Source organism: Oenanthe melanoleuca, chromosome 5 (assembly GCF_029582105.1).
Source record: "Oenanthe melanoleuca isolate GR-GAL-2019-014 chromosome 5, OMel1.0, whole genome shotgun sequence".
Lineage (NCBI taxonomy): Eukaryota > Metazoa > Chordata > Aves > Passeriformes > Muscicapidae > Oenanthe > Oenanthe melanoleuca.
Genome location: NC_079339.1, coordinates 5,909,565 through 5,934,046, shown reverse-complemented (window position 1 = coordinate 5,934,046; position 24,482 = coordinate 5,909,565). Strand labels below are relative to the sequence as shown.

The following is a 24,482-nucleotide window of genomic DNA, read 5'->3' as shown; positions in this document are numbered from 1 at the left end:
AACACTTGGTGGGCATTTGAAAATAACTCATTTAACTGAAATAAGATGGGAGAAAGAGACCAAATAATAAATTCAATCGTGTTGGTAAAAAGATCAGAAGATAGAAAGGTTTCTTTAAACAGAAACTGCAGCATCCCTAAGCAGTTGTTTAAGGCATCTTCTCAGCAAAGATGGGTTTGGTCTGTTCACAGCTTCAGGTTTACAAGACTTTATGAGTGAGTTGAGAAATCCTGGTGGTTTGCTCCCAGCCCAGGCTTTGCTCTGAGCTCGTGCTTGCTGTGTCTTCCATGACCTCCAGCCAAGAGTATTTCCACTTTCACCCTTCCAGGCGAGTGGGGTTTCAGCTGCAATCCCCAAGCCAGGTTTCACTGTGTTTTGGTTTTGAATTCTTAGTCAGGTTTGTGTGCTGTTCTCAGTGTTTACCATTAAACAGAAACATCTCTGGCCAGAGGGCTTCAAAGGTGGAGGTGCAGCATTTCAAAGGCTGCAGGAAAACTTTGGCTGTGGGTGTAGTAGTGGAATGAAATGGAGGACAGCAAAGGCAGAGGACTTCTTGCTGTGCTGTTCTCTCTGTGGAGACTGTACTAATCTTACAGATTAGAGGAGGGAAAATAGAAGATAGGGGAATATTTCCTAGTCAACCAAAACTAGAATAAGGCCTTTGCTAGCAAATAGATGTATTTTTTGTTCTTAAACAATAACAGTGCATACACACAATTCCAGACAAGCTTAGAACAAGATACTGAAGTGACCATGTGAGGAATGGTGGCTTTGGGTGGCTTTGTTCATTGATTATTTGGTACTTTGTGCCTGTGTTCTCTTCCAAGATCTGTGAATGTAGGAGATGTTTGCATGAAACAGTGATTTTGGAGAAGTATAGAACATAGGAACAGTCACAATGTGAATTTATTACACACCTCCTGATTGTCAGAAATAGAAAGGTGACCTACTATCCCCTAAGCTGGCAGGCATAGGAAGAGCAGGGAGTTAAAAAGCAGAGATCCTCTCAAGCCTATGCTGGATTGCTCTCTTTGAATGGAGAGGCAGGAAAACATTTGTGTAGGATGAAGAAAAGTACAAGAATGTAATATTTTCTAAATCCATAATTCAAAATGCATATTAGTCTAGTGACTCAATACGTAGATAAATAACCCAAGCCCTGTTTCCCAACTGAAGACCATTGTGATATGTGGTGTCAGCTTTCACACACTGATCACTTAACTAGTTTTTCAGGCTTTACAGTAAAAAGCAGAGGAACTCCAACCACAGTTCCCCTAAATTCTCTAATATTAATTGTGTGATCTGGTAGGAAAAGAAAAGTCATAAACTGAAAACATTCTTTAGGAACTTAAAAAGAAAAGCTGAAAAGTGTGTAAATAATCTTACAGCTTCTCCTCTGCTGTTTTTCTGATTATCCAAAGGGAATAAAGACTGTGAGCTTTATAGTGCTTTGGGGTATTTAAAATAATTTCCTTTTAAATAATTCTTCCTTTTGCCTACCGCACAGTTCTGAGCACATTCATCTTCTGCTGAGGCTGCAGGGCAGAGGAGGAGGCATCAACACCTCACCAAAACCCATCAGCCTGTACTTGGGTGTTGAATTGTCAGTCTCTTTCATGATGCTGAGGTGGCTGGAAAACATATCAGCTTTGACATTTTTTATCCTGATCAGAATCAAATATGTAGATATTTGTCATTTGCTCCTGATCACAAAATGGTTGGTTGTGCTGTTACCACATTTGCCAAATTTAATCAACAGCATTTTACAGGAGTAGAATGCTGGAAGAGTAATCATTAGCAGTGGGAAATATTAATGTATGGGGAATGTATAAAATATATACATATACATAGGATATTAGATTTAATTTAAGCATTTCTGAGATTTTGGCAAAGGTTTGCTAATGAGAAATTTTTCTATTTAATAATGAGCGTAGCAAAATTTTCCATAAGAGTGGAGAATCAATCTGTGCAAAGATTTGGGGGAAAAACAGTCTGTAAGAGAAACTAAGGAAATTTATGTATTGAAGTCAGTCTTGAGTATTTTTAGAAAGTTTTTCTTCAGTCCTCAGGTGTCCTTCTACGATATTAGGCTAGAATTAGCAGCATTCCACATATACAGATCTGTTCCAAAAGCTGCCTCCTCATGATCTGGAGATCAGATTGCCAGACAAGAGATAAGAAAGCAGCAACAAAGGAAGGCTGGCTGGACAGGTTTGAAATGCTTTTTTGGCATTGCAGTAAAAGGGTTTGTCAGAAATTTCAGGTGGAGGATTATAACTGTCATGGAGCTGAATATGTCCTTTATAAATCAAGTAGGGGTTTTTTCCCCCTTTATTCATCCCAAGGAACATGGCTGTTGTGTTTTTTGTATTTTTCTTACAAAGCATATTAAAAAGATTTGTCATTGCTGGGGTTAATTTCTTGCTGTGGCATTTCTTCATCAAAGGCATGTTGTGTTTGTTGGTACTCAGAGATGACTGCTGAGCTGATTAATCAGGTTGATGGTTCTTACAAAGCTTCTTAAAAGAAAGACTTGCTCTGAAAGTTGTCTTGCAATTCCTTATCTGTCCTAGACTGATGCAGAAAAGCATTCCCAAGTGGAGCGGAATTCCTTATGGTCCAGTGATGAAGTCAAGAAATCCGACGGGGGATCTGATAGCGGCATAAAAATGGAGCCGGGATCTAAATGGAGGCGGAATCCCTCTGATGTGTCAGATGAGTCTGATAAAAGCACTTCTGGTAGGAAGAACACTGTAATTTCCCAGACGGGTTCCTGGCGACGGGGCATGTCAGCTCAGGTTGGCATTACCACACCAAGGCCTAAACCTTCAACCACCCCAGGCACATTAAAGACACCTGGAACAGGTGAGAAAAGGCGTAAGATGTAAACAAGCCAAAAAGTGTATTCAGTGTGAAAACAGTTTACATACTTTGCAAAGGGAGAACCTGAACTTCAGGTCATCCTATCTGTATTTTTAGGCATTGCTTTAACCTAAGCAGCATCTTGTATGTCCACATTTCTATTTCTGTCTCAAATTCTGTATTTCAGATTAGTTCACCCTGCCAGTTGGTCTTAAGCCAAGCTATTTATTTGGCACAGTTTTGCTGTATGAAGAATAAATAATATAGTTTTAGTTTTTGAAGTCACTGTTAACCAAGAACATACAATAAATATGGTTGAGGAGATTTTTTTTTCCCCCTTACTAAACAAGCATGTTTCTTTACACTAAACATGATTTCTGGCTTTTCTTGTAAGTGTATTAATGATTTTAGCACTTGCAGATGTGTGAATGAAAATTGATTGAATTTGCATAATCAAACAATATAATTTAATACCTCTCTTTTTATTAGGTCTTGTACACAATTGTATATGAAAAAGTTAACATTAGATACTGTCTTGAACAATACAAATGCTTTAACAATGCCTTTTAGGGAAATTATACTATCAGCCTAACACTACTAGTATGTAATGATAGAAATGGTCAATCTTGGTAGCTACAGAGGGAAACTTTTTTTTCTTATCTATCACTTACATAAGGCTGTTCTGCTTTTCATATTCTTGAGAGCATAGGCACCACATACTTTTTTTGGCAAATCTGCATGTGTAACTCACTAGAGTGACATGTAAGTCCAGTGCAGACTAGATCATAACTTTGAACCGCACTCCAGTGGCTAACACGCTTTTGCTTTTCATGCTGCTTTGAGTTTCATCATTTGCTTGATGTTTTCAAGTCATTAAATATTAGAATTCTTTTTCTATTTTTGTAGGGAAAACTGATGACGCCAAGGTATCAGAAAAGGGTAGACTATCTCCTAAAGCTGGACATGTTAAACGTTCCCCATCAGATGCAGGACGCAGCAGTGGTGATGAATCCAAAAAGCTTCCCACAAGTAATTCTAGGACAGCTGCTGCTAATGCTAATACATTTGGATTTAAGAAACAGAGCGGGTCAGCCATAGGCATGACCATAATCACTGCCAGTGGGGCAACTCTCACCAGTAGATCGGCTACCTTGGGAAAGATCCCCAAGTCATCTGGACTCATGGGTAGGACCACTGGTCGGAAGACTAGTGTTGATGGCTGCCAGAACCAGGATGATGGCTACTTAGCACTTAGTGCACGAACTAATCTTCAGTACCGTAGCTTACCCCGGCCCAGTAAATCCAGTAGCAGAAGTGGAGCTGGGAATAGATCTAGCACGAGTAGCATAGACTCCAACATAAGCAGCAAGTCAGCTGGGTTGCCTGTCCCTAAAATCAGAGAGCCTGCCAAGGTAATCCTTGGATGCTCTCTGCCAGGATTAGTCAATCAGACTGATAAAGAGAAAGGGATTTCGTCTGACAACGAAAGCGTGGCTTCATGTAATTCTGTTAAAGTGAACCCTGCATCACAGCCTGCTGCTAGCGGAGCTCAGAGTACCCACCAGCAAGGAGTCAAGTACCCCGATGTGGCCTCTCCCACTCTGCGCAGGTAGGCAACAAATTCCTTGGTTGTGCAGTGGTGTTAGTGGGAGCTGGATGAGCAGGACTGCCAGCCAGGCCTGGCTGGCTTTGGTGCCGCACTTACTATTTAGTGTCCTACTTCAAGGTCTTTGTATTTACATTTAATTTCACATAAACATATTGGCCAGAGTTGTGGATACTTAGGACATCACGCGACAGCAGCAGAAGTCTAACATTTAGGAAAAAAAACCAAACCTGTCTGGCAGAAAGTTTGACAATAACAATTTGAGTCTCCTTGTTGCAGAAATCATACCTGAAGGCTTTTGTCCATGCAGATATAACAGGAATAAGCATTTTCTTACCTGAAGGTTACTGAGGAGTTATTGCACAGGTGTATATGTAACCAACCTGGAAATATTCCAGTCAAATTGTAAACTGACAACTGGAGGATTACCTCAGATTTTCATGATGACAGTGGCATTGATCTGCCATGCTGAGATTCACAAAGCAAACTATTATAAATTGTGTGGATTAGCCCAGTATGTTGCAAGTCTCAACCTGTGTAGAAGAACCCTAAATAAAGTTACCGTCTAAGATGGGTTATATTTTCTTATTTTAATACTGTTTTTTGGATAAAAATCCTATCTGTCTTCTACTTCTCCAGGAGTACCCCACACACTAACATTAATAAATAGTTGGTGAGGAGCTAATTTGTGCAGTATATATCAAAGCCTTGATATTGGTGAAAAGTTCTGTTAATATTCTTTTTCAACTGGATTTGAGTAGCTTGTCTGTTTCAAGTTGCAGTGTTTTGCATTTCATTTTGTTGTGATGCCCATAATACCCATACAGTTACGCTCCATCATCCTGCTTCCAGTGATGTGAGAAAGCCACATTCCATCTGAAGCACCAGTGCAAACATAATGGCTGTGATGGCAGCTTAGGCTGATGCTGTAAACTGTTTTTAGATGGGTGGTTTTATTTGAAGAGTCTATGTGAGGATAATTGAAGATACTTTATTTTGTACCTGGTTAACAATAGATAAGCCATGTACTTTGGAACATGTGATTTTCATAAATGGCTACTTAAAAACTTCAGTAGGCCTTTCACTTCTATAGGATACACAATGAGAAATGCAGATTTTTCAGTGTTTTTAGTGATTTCTGTGTGCCTCAGGCAATGCATTGGTAGGAATGTGACTGGGATATTTTTTTATTACTAAAAGGCTACCTTGCTGGCTGTGTAATGAAATGTTACATTAGAAATACTTGAAACTTTAAAGAGCAGACAGTAAGGCTCAATTTAACTATTCTCTTAATTTACAATTTCACACTTGAATTTTCACCAGCCTGTCAAAGCTGTCATGTGTTGAAATGGACCAGAGTTGAATTGGGCCTCATCTGCTTATTGCTGATTTCTATGATGACAGTAAAGAAGATTTTGAGCTTAATTTTCATAGTCACTTGAGTTTCAGACATTCTTTTTTGCATATTTCCTCTTGGCCCTGCAATTTTTTTTGGTGTTACACAGTGAATTAGAATCCATACCTTAGTGATGATATAGACTTACCTGTAAGTTTGTGAATATATGTAACTTTCATGTTGTCATAAATAGGGAGTAGCTTAAAAACAGCTTGTAAAACTATTGTGTGGGTGTTTGGGGTTTTTTAAGCTCTGGGATCCTTTCTTTAAGAGTGGTTTCCACAGTGCAGCTGAAGAGGTTGTATGCTCTGGCACAGGAACACCATAGGGAATACCCTAAGCTGGTGTAGCTGCTGACAGCCATGGAATCATGGACTGGTTTGGGTTGGAAGAGACTTTGAAGATCATTTCATTCTCACTCCCCTGCCATGAGCAGGGACGCCTTCCACTATCCCTGCTTGCTCAAAGCCTCACCCAGCCTGACCTTGAACACTTCCAGGGATGGGGCAGCCACCGCTTCCCTGGGAAACCTGTGCCAGACCCTCACCATCCTCACAGGGAAGAATTTCTTCCTTATATCTGATCTAAGCCTGCCCTCTCAGTTGAAAGTGCTGTCCAAGTGGCTTGTGGCAAGTACGCAGCAGCAGCTGCCCAGCTCAGATGTGTTCCAGGCACTGGAACTGCAGGAAGAGCCTGTGCAGTGCACACAGCTCACCTGTGCAGTGTGGACACTGCTGCTGTATAGCACTGGGCTTGCTCCAGGTGTGCTGAGGTGCCCAGCTTTAACACAGCCTGTGTTTCTGGGAAGTGATGGACAAAGTGACTTACTGTCCCGGTAACTTGGGCATACTCCAAAGCAGAGAAAGTTCTGCCTAGTGCACACCCATCCCTAAACCTTTAGGAACACTTGTATTGAAGTGCTGTGGTCCTCTCTTCTGAAAGGTTTCACCCACAGTACTAAACAATGAATGATAAAAAAATGAATCCATATACAGGTACATGTGAGGAAAACAAAGGTTCCAAGAGCAGTTACAGGAACCAAGTGACAGAAACAAAGCAGTGGTGGTGGATGGGGTGGATGTTTGAAGCTGGAGTGGAAGATACGCTTCATTCCTAGTTTTGAAGATCAGTTTTGGAATGATTGACAATTTAGTCTAAAGCGTGGTTACTACTAAGGCACTTGGGCACTTCTGAGAAGGGTCTTTGCTTCTTTGGCAGTGCAGCTGCATCACAGGCAGCAGTGATGCTGCAATCAGCCTCCTCCATCCCCGCCCTCTCCAAGTTCTGGAACTCATTTTTTTACTAGCCAGTTCCAGGTGCCAAAAAGCAGGTAACATCACATTCTCCACTAAAAAAATACGTTCTTCAGCCAGTTTAGCATGTGGAATGGAACATTTGGTATGAGCCTACATTGTTGCATCCCAGCAAAAGCTGCTTCTGTGCAGACCATTTGGTGATTTGTGCAGAATTTACCTGGTCAAGAAGCATTCAATCTCTAATATTCCATACATCAGATTGTTTCTCTGGTGTCCTTCTTCCTGAAGGAACAGAAGATGATATGGTTTTCTTAGTTCTGTGAAGCTGTATGTTAGCTTTGTGAAAGTATTGGTTGATGATTCAAAGATGACACACCTGAGATAGATTTGAAACTGCTGTAATTGCCTCTGGGCTTGTTTGAAAGGGACAGTGAACACAAAATTATAAATGTATAGTTGCATATGTACAATCTAGGATTATGTACTCAATACTGGTTTTCTGAAGCTAAGATGATATATATGGTCTAGATCTAAGATATCCTTGTGTTTACTATTCCATTTTATGTATTTTTCATGCTGTCTTCTTTTTTACAGACTTTTTGGTGGCAAGCCTAGTAAACAAGTTCCCATCACAACAGCTGAAAATATGAAAAATTCAGTTGTCATCTCCAACCCACACGCTACCATGAACCAGCAGGGTAACCTTGACTCCCCATCTGGCAGTGGTGTGCTGAGCAGTGGGGGCAGCAGTCCCCTCTATGGTAAAAGCACTGATCTCAACCAGTCTCCCCTGGCTTCCAGCCCCAGTTCTGCACACTCGGCTCCTTCCAACAGTTTGACATGGGGTACCAATGCCAGTAGCTCTTCTGCAGTTAGCAAGGATGGCATTGGATACCAGTCTGTCAGCAGCCTTCACACCAGCTGCGAATCCATAGACATCTCACTGAGCAGTGGAGGTGGGCTGAGCCATAATTCCTCCAGTGGCTTGATTCCAGCCTCCAAGGATGATTCTCTGACCCCCTTTGTCCGAACCAACAGTGTTAAAACTACATTGTCTGAAAGGTTAGTGAGTTTTTTCTGTTCTTTCTATATGTTTGTATCTCAAGTGGGAGTGAAGTCCTGGCAGCAGTAGCCAATGCTGCAGATACACATCAAGTAATGCCTCTTATTAGAGAATGCAGATAACTCTAGGACTAGAACATACAGATAAGTTATTCCAGGAAAGAGCCCAGTTCAGAGCAGAAAGATGGATTCAGATGAGGTTTCTAATTTGCTGTCACAGCCAACGTGACAACTTTTTTTTTGCTACCATATGGTACCTAATACTTTGCATCGTGAGTTATCCTTCCAAAGATCTGCTGAATTGAGCTGATACTGATATTTTAAAAAACCCTCCAGTTTTGATTGGAAAAGTCAACAGTTTATTGTTAAACTTCTTGGTTATAGAATTTGACAACTTTCAAACTGGAGGTGATCCTGAAAAGACAAGTCCACATCTCCATAGTCACTTGATCCCTTCTCATCCTCTCCCTGCTGTCTTATCCCATCTCCAATTGCTCTCTACAGTATTTCAAGAATTCATGTAAATGCTTAGTGAATCCTATTGGAAGCTGGATCCGTGAAAAGCTGTCAGCTGAGTTGTATTTCAGACTGAGACTGATCAGTTCCCCAGCTTTGTATACTATGAGATTCACTGGTACCTTTGTTGACCTGGGAGGAGGATGAGCAGGGAGGAAGGAACAGGGCTTTTCCAGCATCAGAACTGGATTGGAGGCACACTGAGCTGACACTGGGGTGAACTCAGCAGTGGTCTCTGAAGGACCCCTTTTAGATGGCAGTTGAACCCTTCCAAGTACTGGAAATCAGCCATGTCCTGATGTGTAGTGATGAGTTCAGGTAGCAAGATTTTTGTAGCTGTGTCTCAATGGAGAAAATTGCACCTGAATGTAATGTTCTGATAATTTGGGGCTCTCTTTGTGTTTTATTATTTTGTTCTCTCATCTTTTCATTCTAATACTCCTTCTCTTGTTTCTTGTCTTGTTGGACTGCTCTTTCTAGCCCTCTTTCTTCCCCTGCTGCTAGCCCCAAATTCTGCCGAAATACTTTGCCCAGGAGACAGGACAGGTAATGCTGTCTCAGGACAGGAGTACGCTTAAGGCTGTAGGTTTTGTTGCCCATCTCAGTGAAGCAAATTGTTTTGTGCCAGACTGTGCTGAGTTGAGTGCTCTGCTGTGCTCATCATCCAGGTGTGAACTGACACAAAGACATGCCAGTGAGAGTCCCTGCAAATACCCATTTACCCACCCAAAGTAATCTGGAGAGGGGCACACATCACAGTTGGCATGTTTTTGGTGTTGCTCTTGTTTCTTGGACTGTCCTTTGGTTTGGGGGTGTACTTTTAACCCACCCTTCATATCTTTGCCAAAGGCAATTTGAAAATCATGGCCTTTTTTTTCCAATTAATCTAAACTCTCACTAGCATTTCAGCATTCCTCTGGCATGCTGCTTTTCCCACTGCATTTCTGGCCTGTCCTTTGTCTTGGAGTCCTTGTGTCATTCAGTGTCATCAGTCTCTTACTGCAGCTTGGCTTATGAGTGTTTTCCAAGTACTTAGGCACACTCATCCTTGTACAAATGAATACTAAAGTTAGCAAAAGATGACACAAATCTAAACATTCCAGCTCATTTTTGCTCACTGATGTAATTTTAATCAGTTCTTTACTGTAACTTGGCTATAAGGGTTGTCATTTAATTAAGTTACTTAAGCATGGAGATATTTTCTTTAAAAACAAATTAACTGGCTCTGGTCATCAGTTGTAAAAACATAAACTGAAGTAGTTAACTTTTGGGCAACTGATTGGTCCATTTTATTTTGCTAATGGAACTTAGGCTACGGTTTGGAAATTTAAACAGTCTGGGCTCAATACCTCTGCATAGTAATTAGGTACATTATGTAAATGGTGTCTGCTGAAAGAAATGACGGGAAGATGGTTTGGACTTGAAGATTCCCATCAGGTTTTACCAATAGCCTGCTGAAAAGTGTATTTTTAAACACCCATTTGATGTTTAAAGAGCCATTTTTGTTAATTGTGGGTAAGAGAAACAGTGAAATGAGGTTGTGAACAGATGTGGTTCATTGGCATGGTACCAGCTGCATGTTTGTGCAAACCCCACCTGGGTGAGGAGGTCTGTGCATGTTTCTGTAGGGAGGCCCCAGCACCTTTTCCTCTGAAAAGGTGATGCAGATGTTTATGCGTCCTTCATCCTGATCTTATTCCTTCCCTTTTGTTCTTCTCTGAAGTTCTTTTCTTTTAACTTTTCTGCAGTGACCCACATCTTGATAGGAACACTTTGCCTAAGAAGGGACTCAGGTATTGGTGTTTCCACATGGTTTAACATCTTCTGTGGTGGCTTTGGAGTTTGCTTTGTGTTTCTGTTGTGGCTGGTGGTGATGGTCGCAGTTTGCAGGAGGTGGCAACAATACTCTTTCTTTTCTTTCTTTCTAGCTTTCCTTCTTGCTTTCTTACTTTCTTTCTTTCAATCCTCAAAGAAGGCCATTGACAACTCTGCTTTTTTCATCCAGTGGCCTCTCTGCTTGAGCAAGAGCTGTGGCTTTTGCTGGCTTAATTGCTGGGGAAAGCATCTTGAACCATCCCTGGGCTTGATTTAAAAACAATAACATTGCTGTTTCTGTGGCTGTTACATAGCATGACCTGAAATAGTTTTTTAAACCTGGGAACCTTGGTGTTGTTATATAAATAGAAAATATTTACAAGATCGTGCCAAACCATTCAGGATTAAATTGGACATATTAATTTAAAAAAAAATCATCAGAATGCCTAAATCTATAGGGCTCTACTCTCATAGAAAATAACACCAAAAAAAAAAAAAAAAATCATCAAATAAACTTTCAGCAGTTGTCTTTTCACATATTTTGTACATCTGTAGGGTAGTGATTTTTATAACATACTTTTTTTTTTTCCATTGATGCAAGCAATTCTAGCCAGAATTACTATTAGCTATGTTAATTAAATGCTTTGCAGAGAATTTACAGAGGCTATCGTTGACAATTTAGGAAATTGCAGCTTCTGAATTGCTTAATGCAGCTTCTGGGATCACTGCTTTGGAACTGCAGATGTGACTTTTTCTGTGCTATGGATCTTGTTCTTCACAGCAGCCTTGTGCCATGAAGCTGAGTACTAAAAGCCTTTCTTAAAATGGCAATTTGTTTTAGTGTTTCTATGGTCCTCAAGTATGTCTCTAATAAATACTCTCTTCTAAGACCAAAACATTTGAGTAATGAAGAGGTAGGTATTAATGCTGAAAATAAAAATAAATCTATATTGTGTTAAGGTAACATGACTGTTTAAAACCCCTTTCTAAAGAATCTCATTTATATGCAAAGTTTTAGAGATGCAGATTGTCAGGGACTGCTACTGAAGTGTTGAGGCATAAGCCGAAGAGAGAATGTATTTTTTGAAAGCAGTTTGACTTTTTAAATTATTGCAGTGTTTCCATTGATGTAAAATAGTCTTAATAAGTGATATCTTACTGTAGGATATTTAACTGAAAGGAATCAAATTAAATTATAATTATTAATTATATAGATAGTATCAGCTAATAATAGGCTTTAAGTTTTTGGAAGGGAAGCTAATAACTCGTAAATATTTGTCCAAAGGCAATGGCATAGGCCAAGACAGACAGTGAATTCCATTAGTAGACAAGTGTTTCCATGATGCTGTGGCTGTTGATACCTGTACCCTATCACGTAGCTCACATAACACCTGTCTTGACATACGTATTTTTCATACATATACACAATAAATCAAGCTTAAGCTGAAGCCAGCGGGTGTTTTGCACTGATGTTGCCATAGACCATGTTTCTGCTGTTTTCATTGCCTTCAGAAAAGACTAAACGTGGGCTCCTTTATGATGTTTTAATCCTGTTTGTTTTGAACTAAATAGGATACATGTACCTCCATGAATAGGCCTCATGAATATCTCTGGAATATGAAATACTGGGTCACAGCTTGTTGAAAAAAATTCTGATAATGACTTTGTTGAGTTGAATTTGGTTATAATATCACAAAAAGTCAGCTAAGATTATTGATGTAGCAAAATATTTAAATATAGACTTTTGGCATAGCTTAGGGAAAGGTTTTCCAAGTTCCTAAGTTTTGTTTTTAAATCCTGTGATGTAGCACGCGCTGCATTTTATCCAGCAGTGCTACACTGCACAATTTCTGCCTGTAACTTTTGGTTCACTCTGGTTTGGTTACACCTGAAGCAGTAGAAAAGAAGTTTATGGTTTGGTCTTTTTCCCCCCAAAACAGAGGTGGAATGAATTAGGAACATGTTGGAAGAGCTTGGAGCAGCTCCTTAATTCAGAATTTTATTTGGTTTATATTATTAAATCCTTTAATTTCATATGAGGATTCTTCCTTTTTTTTCTCTCTCTCTCTCCCACCCCAAGCCTTGTGACATTTCATGGTTGTTTGGGTTTTTCTTTAACAAAAAAGTCAGATAATTATCTAAGTTTATTGTAAAAAACCTGTTTGTTTTTGCAGGTATACTCCATCCTCCCAGCTCCGTAGTCAAGAGGATGCAAAGGAATGGCTTCGGTCCCATTCAGCAGGAGGACTTCAGGATACTGTTGCCAATTCTCCATTTTCATCTGGATCCAGTGTAACATCACCCTCTGGAACTAGATTTAACTTCTCACAGCTCGGTAAATACTTATCTGTTTGAATAATCATGGCAATGCATTGTATGTCCTAAAATGTTACACAAGATCATTTTCTTTCAGCAGCTCCAAGGCCCATATTGAACCTGAGGAAGCACTTTCATTGAAATGCATGTTACTAATTAGCATCATTATCTCATATGCCCAAAGGTGCCATACTTGCAGTAACTTTGAAACTGCCTCTCTGGGAGCAGTCAGATTCCTTAATATAAATTGTGAGCTTTATAAAACGCTCAGTAGAGCTGTAGGTTAATATCACACATTGGGGTGCTTAGATGTTGCCTGCTGTACAGTAATAATTCTCTAAAATCTAAGCATTTTACTTACTGTATGTGCCAGTCTCATCAGTTTGATATTTTATCTTTGTCCTTTTCAAGTGGCTTGTTGGAAAATTGCAAAGTTCAATCAAGCAATATATGAAAGTCAAAGGAGTTTCAAGTCAGAAAAAGTTCCATTACTTCACTTAATTTCATTGACAAACACATTTTAAATGAAGGAAACAATAAAAGCTGCTTGGCAGGGTCCATGAAGCACTGCAGATTGTAGTTGACCATATCAGCAGTTGAAATAACCTGATTTAAAGTGCTAGTGGTGCTCATCTGTGGTGGGCTGCTTAGATATGAATGAGTTGCTTTGCAATTTTTTCAGGTTTCTAAATGTTGTCTTTGAGTGACATTTGGGAAGAAAACACCTGTTTATTTATGACTTTCAGAAGCCCCTCCATAATAATTAATATTATTATTTAAAATAAATCTGTTGTTTATTATAACTTCTATATAATAACCATATATATATATATAATAATTCTGTGCAAAATAGCTAAGCTTGTACTTGTGAACTTCTTGTGTGAATTTGGAGCAGATTGCACTTTCACTTATTTCAAGTGTAGTTTTGAGTTGCAGTAATGACATTCTAGAGCATTTCTTTGAGTGTTCTGGAAAGAAACACATTCAATAAGTGGCTTTAAATAAATTGACACTTAGCAACATTTCAGCTGAATATACACAGCATGGCTACATTTCCAACAGCTAGGAAACTGTCAAGAAAGTTTATGTAATTTTTAAAAAATAGTCAAAAAGATGTTGTCATAGGCTCAGAAACTTAACTCTTTGTAGAGCTGTAGATTTGTATTAGCTTCAAAAGCTATTTGGCCACAAATAGCAATGAATATAAAAAAAAGAAAATACGTTTTTCTGTGCTCTTAAGAAGAGAGCTTAGAGATACTGGAGTTAAGGAGAGTCATTTGATTTAATTTAAGAGCAAATGAGAATATGAAAGTTGAGCACCTATAAACTGAATTTTCCCACATAATTATTTCTACAGAAAAAGGCAATGACAGCACACCAAGAGGAACCTGCCCAGATGAACAATGATTTTGTTCTCTTTTTTTACCCACAAATCAACTAATTCTTAGTAAATAGCATGCATAATTTTAGCATAAAATTTCTTTAGAGAAATGTGAGATGGCAGTACTTTCGTACTCTGAACACTGGCTGGGAGAAAATTGGCTTTGAAGGTAAAATTAATATTTTGCAGTTCTCAGGACATCATAGTGGAAAGAAAGTTCTGAAGTGTACAGCTATTAGGAAATGAAAGCTCTTTACATTTGTGACTAACATACATAAAAAAATGTCATTTTCTTAGAACTTGAAGGCTGTGAAGAAGGTAAGTCCTTTTCTGTATGGAAAAAATACTACAGTTTTTGTGGCAGAACAGTTCCAAATTAAATGAGGGGTTCATTAGTTCATGCCTGTGTAACATTGACGGTGCCAGTTCCAAGACAGAGACACAAGCACTCTGTGACCATGCGACAAAAAGTGCTTTATTATTCTGAACTGCTCCTTAAATAACCTCCTTAATGTTCCTCAGCAAGCACTTGTGATTGGTTCTAAGTTCAGGCAGCCCAGCCCTCTGACCAAAGCCTTCACAGCCCAGGCAGGAACCCATTGGGTCAAATCCCGGTCTGATTCCGAATTTGTGCTATCACTGTCTCTGTCCCACCAGGCTGCTTTTCCCATGTATGGCTAAGTCAGTGTGACATGCCTGGAAGGTATTGGTGAGGTGACTGAGCTTGTTTGTGGAAGCACAGACATATCACCCAGTGTTTTAATGACCTTATTTTACTTGAGTTTTCACATTCACTATCCTAATTGGCATACCCCTTATTTGAAAAACAGTGAAGCCTGGAGAAGATGGTATCAAAAATTTGTGTCTTAAAATTAGAGTGGGGAAAGGTTTGCTGGTAGCTGCACAAGAAGCCAGGGAGGTGAAGGCGTGCTTGCGGCAGTAACGGTGTGCTTGCCCCGGTTTTGCAGCGAGCCCCACGAGCGCGGCGCAGATGAGCCTGTCCAACCCCGGCATGCTGCGCACACACAGCCTGTCCAACGCCGACGTGCCCTGCGAGCCCTACGGCGACGCGCGCCTCCGCAACAGCTCCGTGTCCCTGGACGACAAGAGCCGCACCATGAGCCGCTCCGGCTCCTTCCGCGACGGCTTCGAGGAGGGTCAGTGCAGTGCCGGGAGTGCGCCGAGGGTGGTGTGTGCTGGGGAACTCTGCTCTTCCTGGTCTAACACAGCTTTCTCAGTGTGGAGCTCTCAGCTAGGTAAAACCAGTCATGCTTGTTCTGATTGTAGAATCAGAGTGTTGGAAGAGGCCCGGAAGGATCAGCAAATTCAACTCCTGGCACTGCCCAGGACACCCCAATAATCACCCCGTATGCCCGAAAGCATTGTCCAAGCACTCCTTAAACTCTGCCAGTCTTGTTGCTGTGACCACTTCCCTGGGGAGCCTGTTCCAGTGCCCAGCCACCCTCTGGGTGAAGAGCCTTTTCCTGATATCCAACCTCAACCTCCCGTGGCACAACTCACGGACATTCCCTCTAGTCCTGCCACTGGTCACCAGAGAGAATGATGATGATGTTTATTCAGTGAAGGTTTTGGTCAGACACAGGAAATAAGTGTTGCACCTAGACCTTATCTGTTCAAGAAATGGCTTATCCTGTGCTTCATTTTTAGTGCTCTCAGAATGACTAATTCATGCTTAGAGTCAGCACATTAGTGTTTTTTCAATAGGGGTATTTTGAACTTGCAGCTCCACAGTTCTGCTTATAATATAGATAAGCAATGTCAGTTGGACTGTTTCTATCCCAGTAATTTTTCCAGTATTTAATCCATACTCAGATTAACTTTGCTTTTCATTTCTGCTCAATGTCCTGGCTTGAAAGAACTTCCCAAGAAAGTTCTTTGTAACATCTAGGCTTGTCTTTTTAGTGATTCATCATATTTTCAAATGTATTACCACACCTGATAAAAGAACTCATGTAAATATAATAAGAAAAAGCATTTTAAATGAATATTTAGTTTGGTTGTCCTAATCAGGCATCCTTGTGGCTGTAGCAGGAGTGGCTGTGAGCACACATTAAAGTCCTCAAGCATTGTCGTTTGAAAAGTCAAGTTTGGAGTGGTTCATAGAAAACTCTTTCAACATTAACTCTTTGAGTCTTAGATCTCCTTTCTGGCAAGGGTTGGGAGTTTGACTGTACTTTACAGGCCACAAAAGCCTTTGATGGCTCTTCCTTCTGCTTCTGAAGATCTTCACTTAGTCGGCACTGTTAATACCAGCACTCCATGGTTGTTGCTTACCAAGAACCAGACATGCATGGGAGCCACACTTCAATGCTTGCAAAAGCCTTTGAGAGCCACAAAGTGCCTTCCTGGAGATTCTGGTTATCCCATCACATTTTTTCCCATTGGAAGAGGCAGAAAATATGTATTTGATATGTCTCTGGAAAGATTAATTCATTAATTGGTCATTGAATTTACTCAGTCTAACTCAGTACATTTAATTGTATTTTAGAGGTCTGTGGTTGAGGATTTTCATTAGGGGTTGAAAATCATTAGAATAATGCTGTAGGGCTAAAAGCTGGTCATTGCAGGAATTAACCTGTGTTTGCTTTGAGAAAGCTGAATGATCATGAACAGTCAAAGACTGCCAGATAGTCAACTTCCATACTGTGATGAACAGTAATGGTCTTACTAAATTGTCCCCTAATATAATCTGTGAAGAAATTTGAATCACTGCATCTGTGTTACACTTCAGTGATTTACTGAAAGCTATTGCAGCAAAACTTACTTGGGTTTTATTGAAGACATCCTCCAAAAAATTGTAGCCTTAGTCTTTTAACTGTGCTCAAGATTGCAGCAAATCCATTTTGGGACAATGGAGGTTAAACTTTCTCTTGAAGTTCAGAAATTCCTTTCCAGCATAGAGGCTAGCTTGGATAAACACTTAATAAATATTGCATATTTGAAGACAAACCATTAAAAAAAAAAAAAAAGAAAAGGAAAATTTGAAAATAGTTAGGTGAAATGTTCTGTTAAGTGTTTTTTGTTCATTTGAAAAAAGTAAAAAAATTAAGTCCAAGAAATCTCCACTAAGCAAGAAAGAGCAATTTATTGAAAAGCTATGGCATTGCTATAAGGGAGATTGAGAAAAACAAAGTAGAAAAGACTCATTGGTCAAAACATTGAAAACATGCTTTCTGCAAAATTTCACGAGGCACTCACACGGCTCAGTGGTCAACACCAGGAGTCTATCTGTGTTTTCTTTCTTCCTTCTCTTGTTTTGTCTCTGAGAAAGATCCCCAGCCTGGGAAAGATCCAAGCTGGAGCTGAGAAAAGTCAACAGCCTGGGAAAAAAACAGATTAGGTTTCTCCACAGGCCTTCGGCAGTGTCCACATTCCCTTTCAGATTTTCCTCAATTTTTCACACCTAAAAGGATAATAACATTTTACCAGATGGATTGAATGTGTAGGTGTAGTCTCTGTATTTTTGTCTTCAGGACAAAGATTTTCTATCTCTTTGCTGGCTGTAGAGAAGGCAGGAGTCTCTTGCTTATTAGCTCCTGCTTTTTTCTCAGGCAATCGCAAGGTCTAAGTGGTTAGGTGTTTCTGAGTATAGCAGAGATTTGCCCTCACCTTGAGAGAATAAATTAAAAAGTATTATAGAAACTTAAATTTGTGGTTAATGAACAAATTGATTTGATGCAATCATCCAGTGTCAATGAAGCATAAATCCAGGTCTTAAATGAAGCTTACTAACCTACTTCTTAATTATTTCCTAGCACATAAGATTACAAGACATTTGTTTCTCATTAAGTTCAGCAGAGCCAGGATTTATTCTTTAAAGCCTTTTCTTCTCTTGTCTCTGGGTGTGAAGTATAGTCATGTTCTCTCACAGCTCAGCATGAAGGTGGGGAGGTTGGTCAGCCTTGCATCACATAACTGTTGTGACAGATAGGAGCTCAGGGCTGTGGAGGTGCCAGCAGGAGCAGCCTCCAAACTTGCCAGAACTTCATGGGGAAAAAATGTAGCATAAAAATTGAGTGGTCTTCTTGCTCTGCAGTTTTCCTCACTCAGCCAACAATCTTCCCCAGAAGCTGGGCTGCCACTGGCTCCACCCTGATACTTTGGCCTCCAAGAGAAAAATATTAAATTTGTTATCACTGGAATATAAATTGTTATTCCTTTTTGTGCTACTGACTGCAATACCAGTTGTTCTTTCTTCTCTCTGGACAGATGATCATGGCTAGAGCCTTTATTTTCTAACATTAAAAATGATATATGCTTGCCTGTATGCATTTACAGTGCTTTAAAATAATAGCTCTAGACCAGTTTGGGTTGTAAGGGTGCATGCAGATGCCTGCTGGCTTCAAGAAACAGAAATTACATAAAGACCATAACTGCCTTCAGGCTCCTAATTAAATAGCCTTCAAGTAGCCATCTGCAGATATTTTAAAAAGAAGTTGCCCAAATATGTTAACTCCTTAGTTATCCCTGGAATAAGAAATCTGAAATTATGTACATGTTCAAATGATGCATATGAGTCACCATTATGTTGTGTGTTCTTTCCCTTTTTTCCCTCATTATGAGTCTTCCTGTATTAAAGTCCCAATGTGATCTTAAAAATTCCAGCTGATGCTAACTCAAAGATGTGTGTGACCAAGTCCATGGTAAAGGTTTCTGTTTCCTCTTTGGCCAGCTGGTAGGGCTCTTTTTTTGTTACATCTCTGTTAGGAAAAAAAAATTCAACTAGGAAGAGCATAGGGATGCAGACCAGAAAATAATACTGTAGTCCCTGTATGAGTCTATTTGCAACCTGTTCAATATTCCCTCACTTTGGGCTTTCCTTCTCGAAAATCTTAATGGGAAAATACAAGTAAAGAAAAGTGAGAAGGAGATCTTAAGTGCAGAACATCTGTGATACAAAGTTAAAATAGAAATCTTCAGCTTGGAAAATGAGGGCTGAAGGCACGTGTATTGAATTTGGTTTGTTATGAACAGATGGGTTATCCATTCCTTCTCTTAGCACAGTGGCGTGGAGGCACTCGAGGAACTTACCGACTCATTGAGCAGCAGGTCTAAAAAAACTGCAAAGAATTACATTTCTGAACACGAGAATTTTTCATTACAGACAAAACATGTCAATGGATTCACTAACATTTAAATGAGTTAATGGTACAGAGGTTACAGCAGGCAAAATAATGGTCTGACTGCAGTTTCTATCCCTGGAATTTCCATCTCTGCTGATTCCCAAAAGATGCAAAGATGTACCTGGTGTATCTGTCTCCTCTTTTCATTCTTTTCAGTAAACAAGGACTGTAGTTGCAGCCTGCAACTGGGCTGGAGCTCACAATTAGAGCCTGGGTCTGACTCACACCACTTATTTTTATGTTCTTAGTGCAGTACAGTCCTTAATGTCTAACTAGAAAGTTCATTTTAATTGAAAATATGATTACCAGAGAAAGCGAATGGGTGTGAGGTTTTTTTTGCTTTCTTGTGGCTTTTCTAAATTGTCTTACATTCCTTCAGAAGCCAACTTAGACCTTGTTTACTTCTCTTTCCACTGTTGCCTTAGGATATAATGTCAGTGGGAAAGCAGAACCCATTTATTATGAATGTAGAATTGCAGTAGGCAATTAAAGCAAAATGGCAGCTATTCTAAATTTCTTTTTTTCTTGACTGGAGGACTTAGAAGAAAGAAAAAGTGATTTTATGTTATTGCATATGATTTGTGTTCAGTTACCTGAATTTTGAATGAAAGTGTCAGTTCAGTACTATTTGTTCCTAAAAATAAAAATAAAGGAAAATAGTTTTGCATGTTCTGATAGCAGAAAGAATAGCTTCAGGTACTTTTTTCAATAGTGTAATAAAGAATGAAATGGTGTTGTGTTTATATGTCAATCCTGATGCCTGAGTGTTGGTAACAACCTTGAGTATCATAGAATAGTTAGGGTTGAAAGGGGCTTCAGAAGATCATCTAGGCCATCAGTGTATATGTATGTCCTTTATTGAATTTAAATGCAAAAATTACTTGAAACTAATCCTTTTCCAGGAACTTTTGTAGCCATGTTTTCACTGTTCCTTTCTTAATGAGAGAACAACTTTGCCTTGTTAAAAAAATGTCATTTCTTTAAAGAAAGACCAAGAAACCCTGCAGGGAAAGGGAATGTTTGGCTTATTGATGCACTAATACAGCTCCCGTAAGTCAGCAGAAGGAAGATACAGCTGCATTTAGAGGACAATTCACGGCCCCAAAATTAGACAATGTTTTTTTATCTTGGGTACTCCACATCTTCTCCTGGAGCATCTAGTTACACACTAGAGCTGGGTGTTGTGGTTTTCTCAGGACATTTCCATCTTGATCTGTTGCTTAAAAAAATCTAAAACAAACCCCTCAAGCTCACCTAAAACTTATTAAGGATTAAATACTTAGATTTAATTTTGTAATCTCTTCTGCATTTCTTGGTTGTTTTTTTTTTTATTCTTGAGTAAGCCATTTTGCAAGAATTTTAAGATAAACTGTCCAGAGAAATATTTATCTCTGAACAGATCTTCATCAAAACTTTTTTAAACTTTCTTGGCCACGCCTAATTTTCCCAAACGAGCAAGTATGAGAATTTTAAAACAGCATTACCAAAGCCAAGGTTATGGGTTATTATCAACTGGCAATGCATGCTTCAAACAGTACATTATTGGTGCGTCATACAATTAAGTTTATGGTGGATGATGAAATTTGTGAAAGTATTTCTTCAGCAGGTTGGTGGTGGACAGTGGATGATTTATGATGATTCCACTCTGTGGTTAGTGCACTTATATTCATTGTGTTCATTTTCTTTCCTTTAGTGCATGGTTCTTCTCTCTCTTTGGTGTCCAGTACATCATCTATTTATTCCACAGTGAGTATAATGAAATGAAGAGTTTATTTATTCATCAAAATTATTGAATTGGCTGGCCTTGCTGTGCTACTTTTGCCATTCAAGAGCAGGAAAAAAGCAGTTTTCATATGACTGCATTCTGAATGCTAGCTAGGAAAGGAATTTTATGTTCTTGAAGATGCCTGTGGATACTTAGCAGTATCCTCATTAAAGACAGACTTCAATGGCCTGAAAGCAGCCATTGATTTTTTGAGTCTGTGTTTTATGCTGTGCTAAGTAGATTTTGCTACAAACCACCTCAGTAGATATGAGGAGGTTTAAACTTCATTACTTTTAGCATCCCAAAATTTGCTGAATAGTCATCCCATCCTTATATTAATAATTTGCTACTAAAGAAGTTCAAGTCCACTTTTTAATGTGCAGATATTAATAATTCTTTAAAAAGGCCATTTAATCACTCTGCCAGTAACATTTTCTCCACAAGCATGTATTCATTTTGGTTATCTGATCCTAAAATAAGGCTTACTGGAGTTTGAAAACACAGGGGAGCACTCAGAGCTTCAGGTTCCTGTGCTTGCTACACGAGTGGCCCCAGTAGTGTATTTGGAGGGTGTAATTTTCTTGGTGGCTTGTAGTGTTTACTTAGAAACAAACAGTGGAGTGTGTGACTTCCTATCCCATACTTCTACTTAGCTGATAACTGGAGTTAGAAACTGGCCATAGCAGCTAAAGTTCTATCATGCTGACCATGATGAATGGTCAGTACATCCACTTGGCATCCTCACAACTGGCTGTGTGTCCTCACTTTTTCATTGCCATAGTGCCTAGGCAGCACCCAAGTGGGAGGAATTTTAATTTTCTTTTTTTCACGTCACTTTGGAATGCAAAAATGTGACCTCCTTCCCAGGGATAGCTGAGCATGTGGCAAAGGGAATTGCTTAGGATTGGCCTATTTCTGTGGCAGTCCTGGTTCTTCAGAGCCTCATGGAATCCCTTAAGGACAGAGCCAGGACTTCTTCACGCTTCCGTGATTGAGATCAGAGGTGCATTGGCTTGCTGGCTGGGAGGTGGAGCCCAAATTCCTTCCTGCAGAAGGAAGTACCTCCAGCAGCCTATTTTCTTTTTCTTTAAGAGTAAATAAATGAGGAGATTAAATTAGACTGAATATGGATGTGCAAATTCAAAATAAGGAATTCACAGTAGTGTTTTTGAAATACAAAAAGAGAATTTGCATGAATTTGTCAGGCTGGTTATGTTGTAATAGCCTCACGTACTTATATTTGTTTTACAGCCTGAAGAGAAGTGCCAGTCAGAGGTAAGAGCACATCCTCTTTGACAAGCATAAATGACACACTGCATTGTGTGTCTTGCTGTTTTATTTCTCCTTGTTATGATGCACTAAAGTGCTCTCTTGAAACCCACAGATTCGCAAGCTGCGGAGAGAATTGGATGCATCCCAAGAAAAAGTGTCAGCCCTGACAACTCAGCTGACTGCTAATGTGAGTACAACTCAGAGAACAAACATTAACCTGGAATGCATTTAATGCAACAATTACCTCCCAGTATTTTTAAAGTGACAAAAAGATTTCATATGCATAACATTCAGTTTGTATTACTGACATATGCATGTGTGGGACATGTCCAGAAATAGCACCCTCTGCCCTACTAAATTATCTTACATCTTTCTTTAAAATCTGAGTTATAATATTAATTTGGCTTTGTATGAATGTAATCATTGGGGACAGGGTCTTTTTTTATAGTGTCTTGCTTTGACATTTGGATGGGATGAGATACAGATAAAGCTTATAATTGGTAGGAATAAAAGTGAATAGAAACTTGGACTAAAATGCATTATGTTTTTCTGTTGCATAAAGAAGTGGGTTAATGGCATGATATATAATACTGGCATAGAGAGCTCTGGAAACTGATTTAAAGTTAAGCAGTGTAGACAATACATCTGCTTGTTCCTTTCAGGAATTTGAGGGATAAGTAATTTAAGACACTCTGGGAAAAAAAAAAAAATACTTGGAATCCAGGAGGTGTTGAGGCAGTACTGTATGACCTTGAGCAAGTTTATTTGTGTGTTCTGTGCTACATTCACAAATAGCAGGAATCTGCAACACAGAAGCTTGCAAGGAAAATAAGCAATTCTAGAGTAAATAAGCTGCGGAGGAATAGTCAGCAGATCAGATCATACCGACATCCTGGTTTATGGGAATAAATAAACATCAGAACATGTGCTGCTTGAAGGAGACTTTCCTGTCCATCAGCTCTCAGAACTGGGGGAGTGCAAAGCTTGGGACAGGAAAGGACAGGTTTCACCTGAGCAGTATCACAGGAAAGGTTCAGGGGGAAATCTGTGCTGTCCGCTGCAGACATCACAATGCTTCATCCATCTTGAAAACGGGCGTGGGGGGAAACCAAGAACAGCTACAACAGAGAAGTCAAATGAAAGGGCTTTGACTTCATGGAATCACTTACTCACTGTCCCAAGAGGAAAAGAAAAAAGTTTAAACATCTTTCAAAAGTTAAATCTTATATTTGCTTTTCAAATACAAGGGGGATGCATACACAAGTTGGTTTTCTCCCAGAAGTTTCTTTTACTTCTGGGAAAGCAGGACTAGATTCTGTTGCATAGGTTTTTAATGATGTTAAATAACCCAGCTTGTGTCCTTCAAACAAAGAACTTGTCAGCTGAGCATCTCATTTGGTTCTGCCTTGGCTTTATTGCATTCTTCTTCCCACAGTTCAGGGTCAGTGGGCTGGCACTTAGCACAGGCTGCTCACTGCCTGGCCCAGCTGCTCTTCGTCTGCCTAAGAATTTCTGTGTGGTTACTACCACTCTCTTTGTGGAGAACAGTTTTTAATGTACACTCCTGTATGTTTTTGGTTGGATTGGGGTAATTTGGGTTTTTGTGGATTTTTCTTGTGGGCTTTTCTCAAAAAACCAAAAAAAAAACCAACAAAAAACCCCCAAAAAAAACTTAGCGTATCATTAATTATTTTAATAATATTCCATTTTTACTTAGTTCACTTTGCTAAAATTTTGCAGTGTTTTATTCGTGCTATTTAAACTTCTTAGACTTGAGGCTGCCTCTGATTTGTCCATAAATTGGAAACAGAGATGCTGCAATAACTGTCCTAGTATTAAATTTCAGTCTCTAGTCACCTCTTTCTGGGGAACATACCCTTTTTCCATGTAAAAGACAAGGTCTGCTCCCAAAAAGATTGAGATTAATAAATGCTGTTAGTTAAGACACTTGAACATTTGCTTTAGACATGATTCCTTTAATAAAAGCCAATTAAAACTTAGACAATTCAAATCAATCTCTTCAATTTAGTTTTTTTCCTGAATTTCCTTGCATAGACACTGCATTTGTTGATGCTTCTCAAGCCATCAAGG

At 39.4% G+C, this 24,482-nt stretch overlaps 1 protein-coding gene across 2 annotated transcripts in view; it reads left to right on the top strand.

Annotated features, from left to right (window-relative positions):
* Positions 1-24,482, top strand: part of NAV2 (neuron navigator 2) — a 199,399-nt gene that overhangs the window by 151,154 nt on the left and 23,763 nt on the right. For both annotated transcript variants that reach the window (XM_056492748.1, XM_056492747.1), the window contains 10 exons: positions 2,574-2,865; positions 3,769-4,471; positions 7,715-8,182; positions 9,179-9,244; positions 10,447-10,491; positions 12,688-12,848; positions 15,179-15,367; positions 21,048-21,100; positions 22,371-22,394; positions 22,504-22,578. In XM_056492748.1, the coding sequence (XP_056348723.1) occupies positions 2,574-2,865; positions 3,769-4,471; positions 7,715-8,182; positions 9,179-9,244; positions 10,447-10,491; positions 12,688-12,848; positions 15,179-15,367; positions 21,048-21,100; positions 22,371-22,394; positions 22,504-22,578 (2,076 nt within the window). The remainder of the gene's footprint in view (positions 1-2,573; positions 2,866-3,768; positions 4,472-7,714; positions 8,183-9,178; positions 9,245-10,446; positions 10,492-12,687; positions 12,849-15,178; positions 15,368-21,047; positions 21,101-22,370; positions 22,395-22,503; positions 22,579-24,482) is intronic.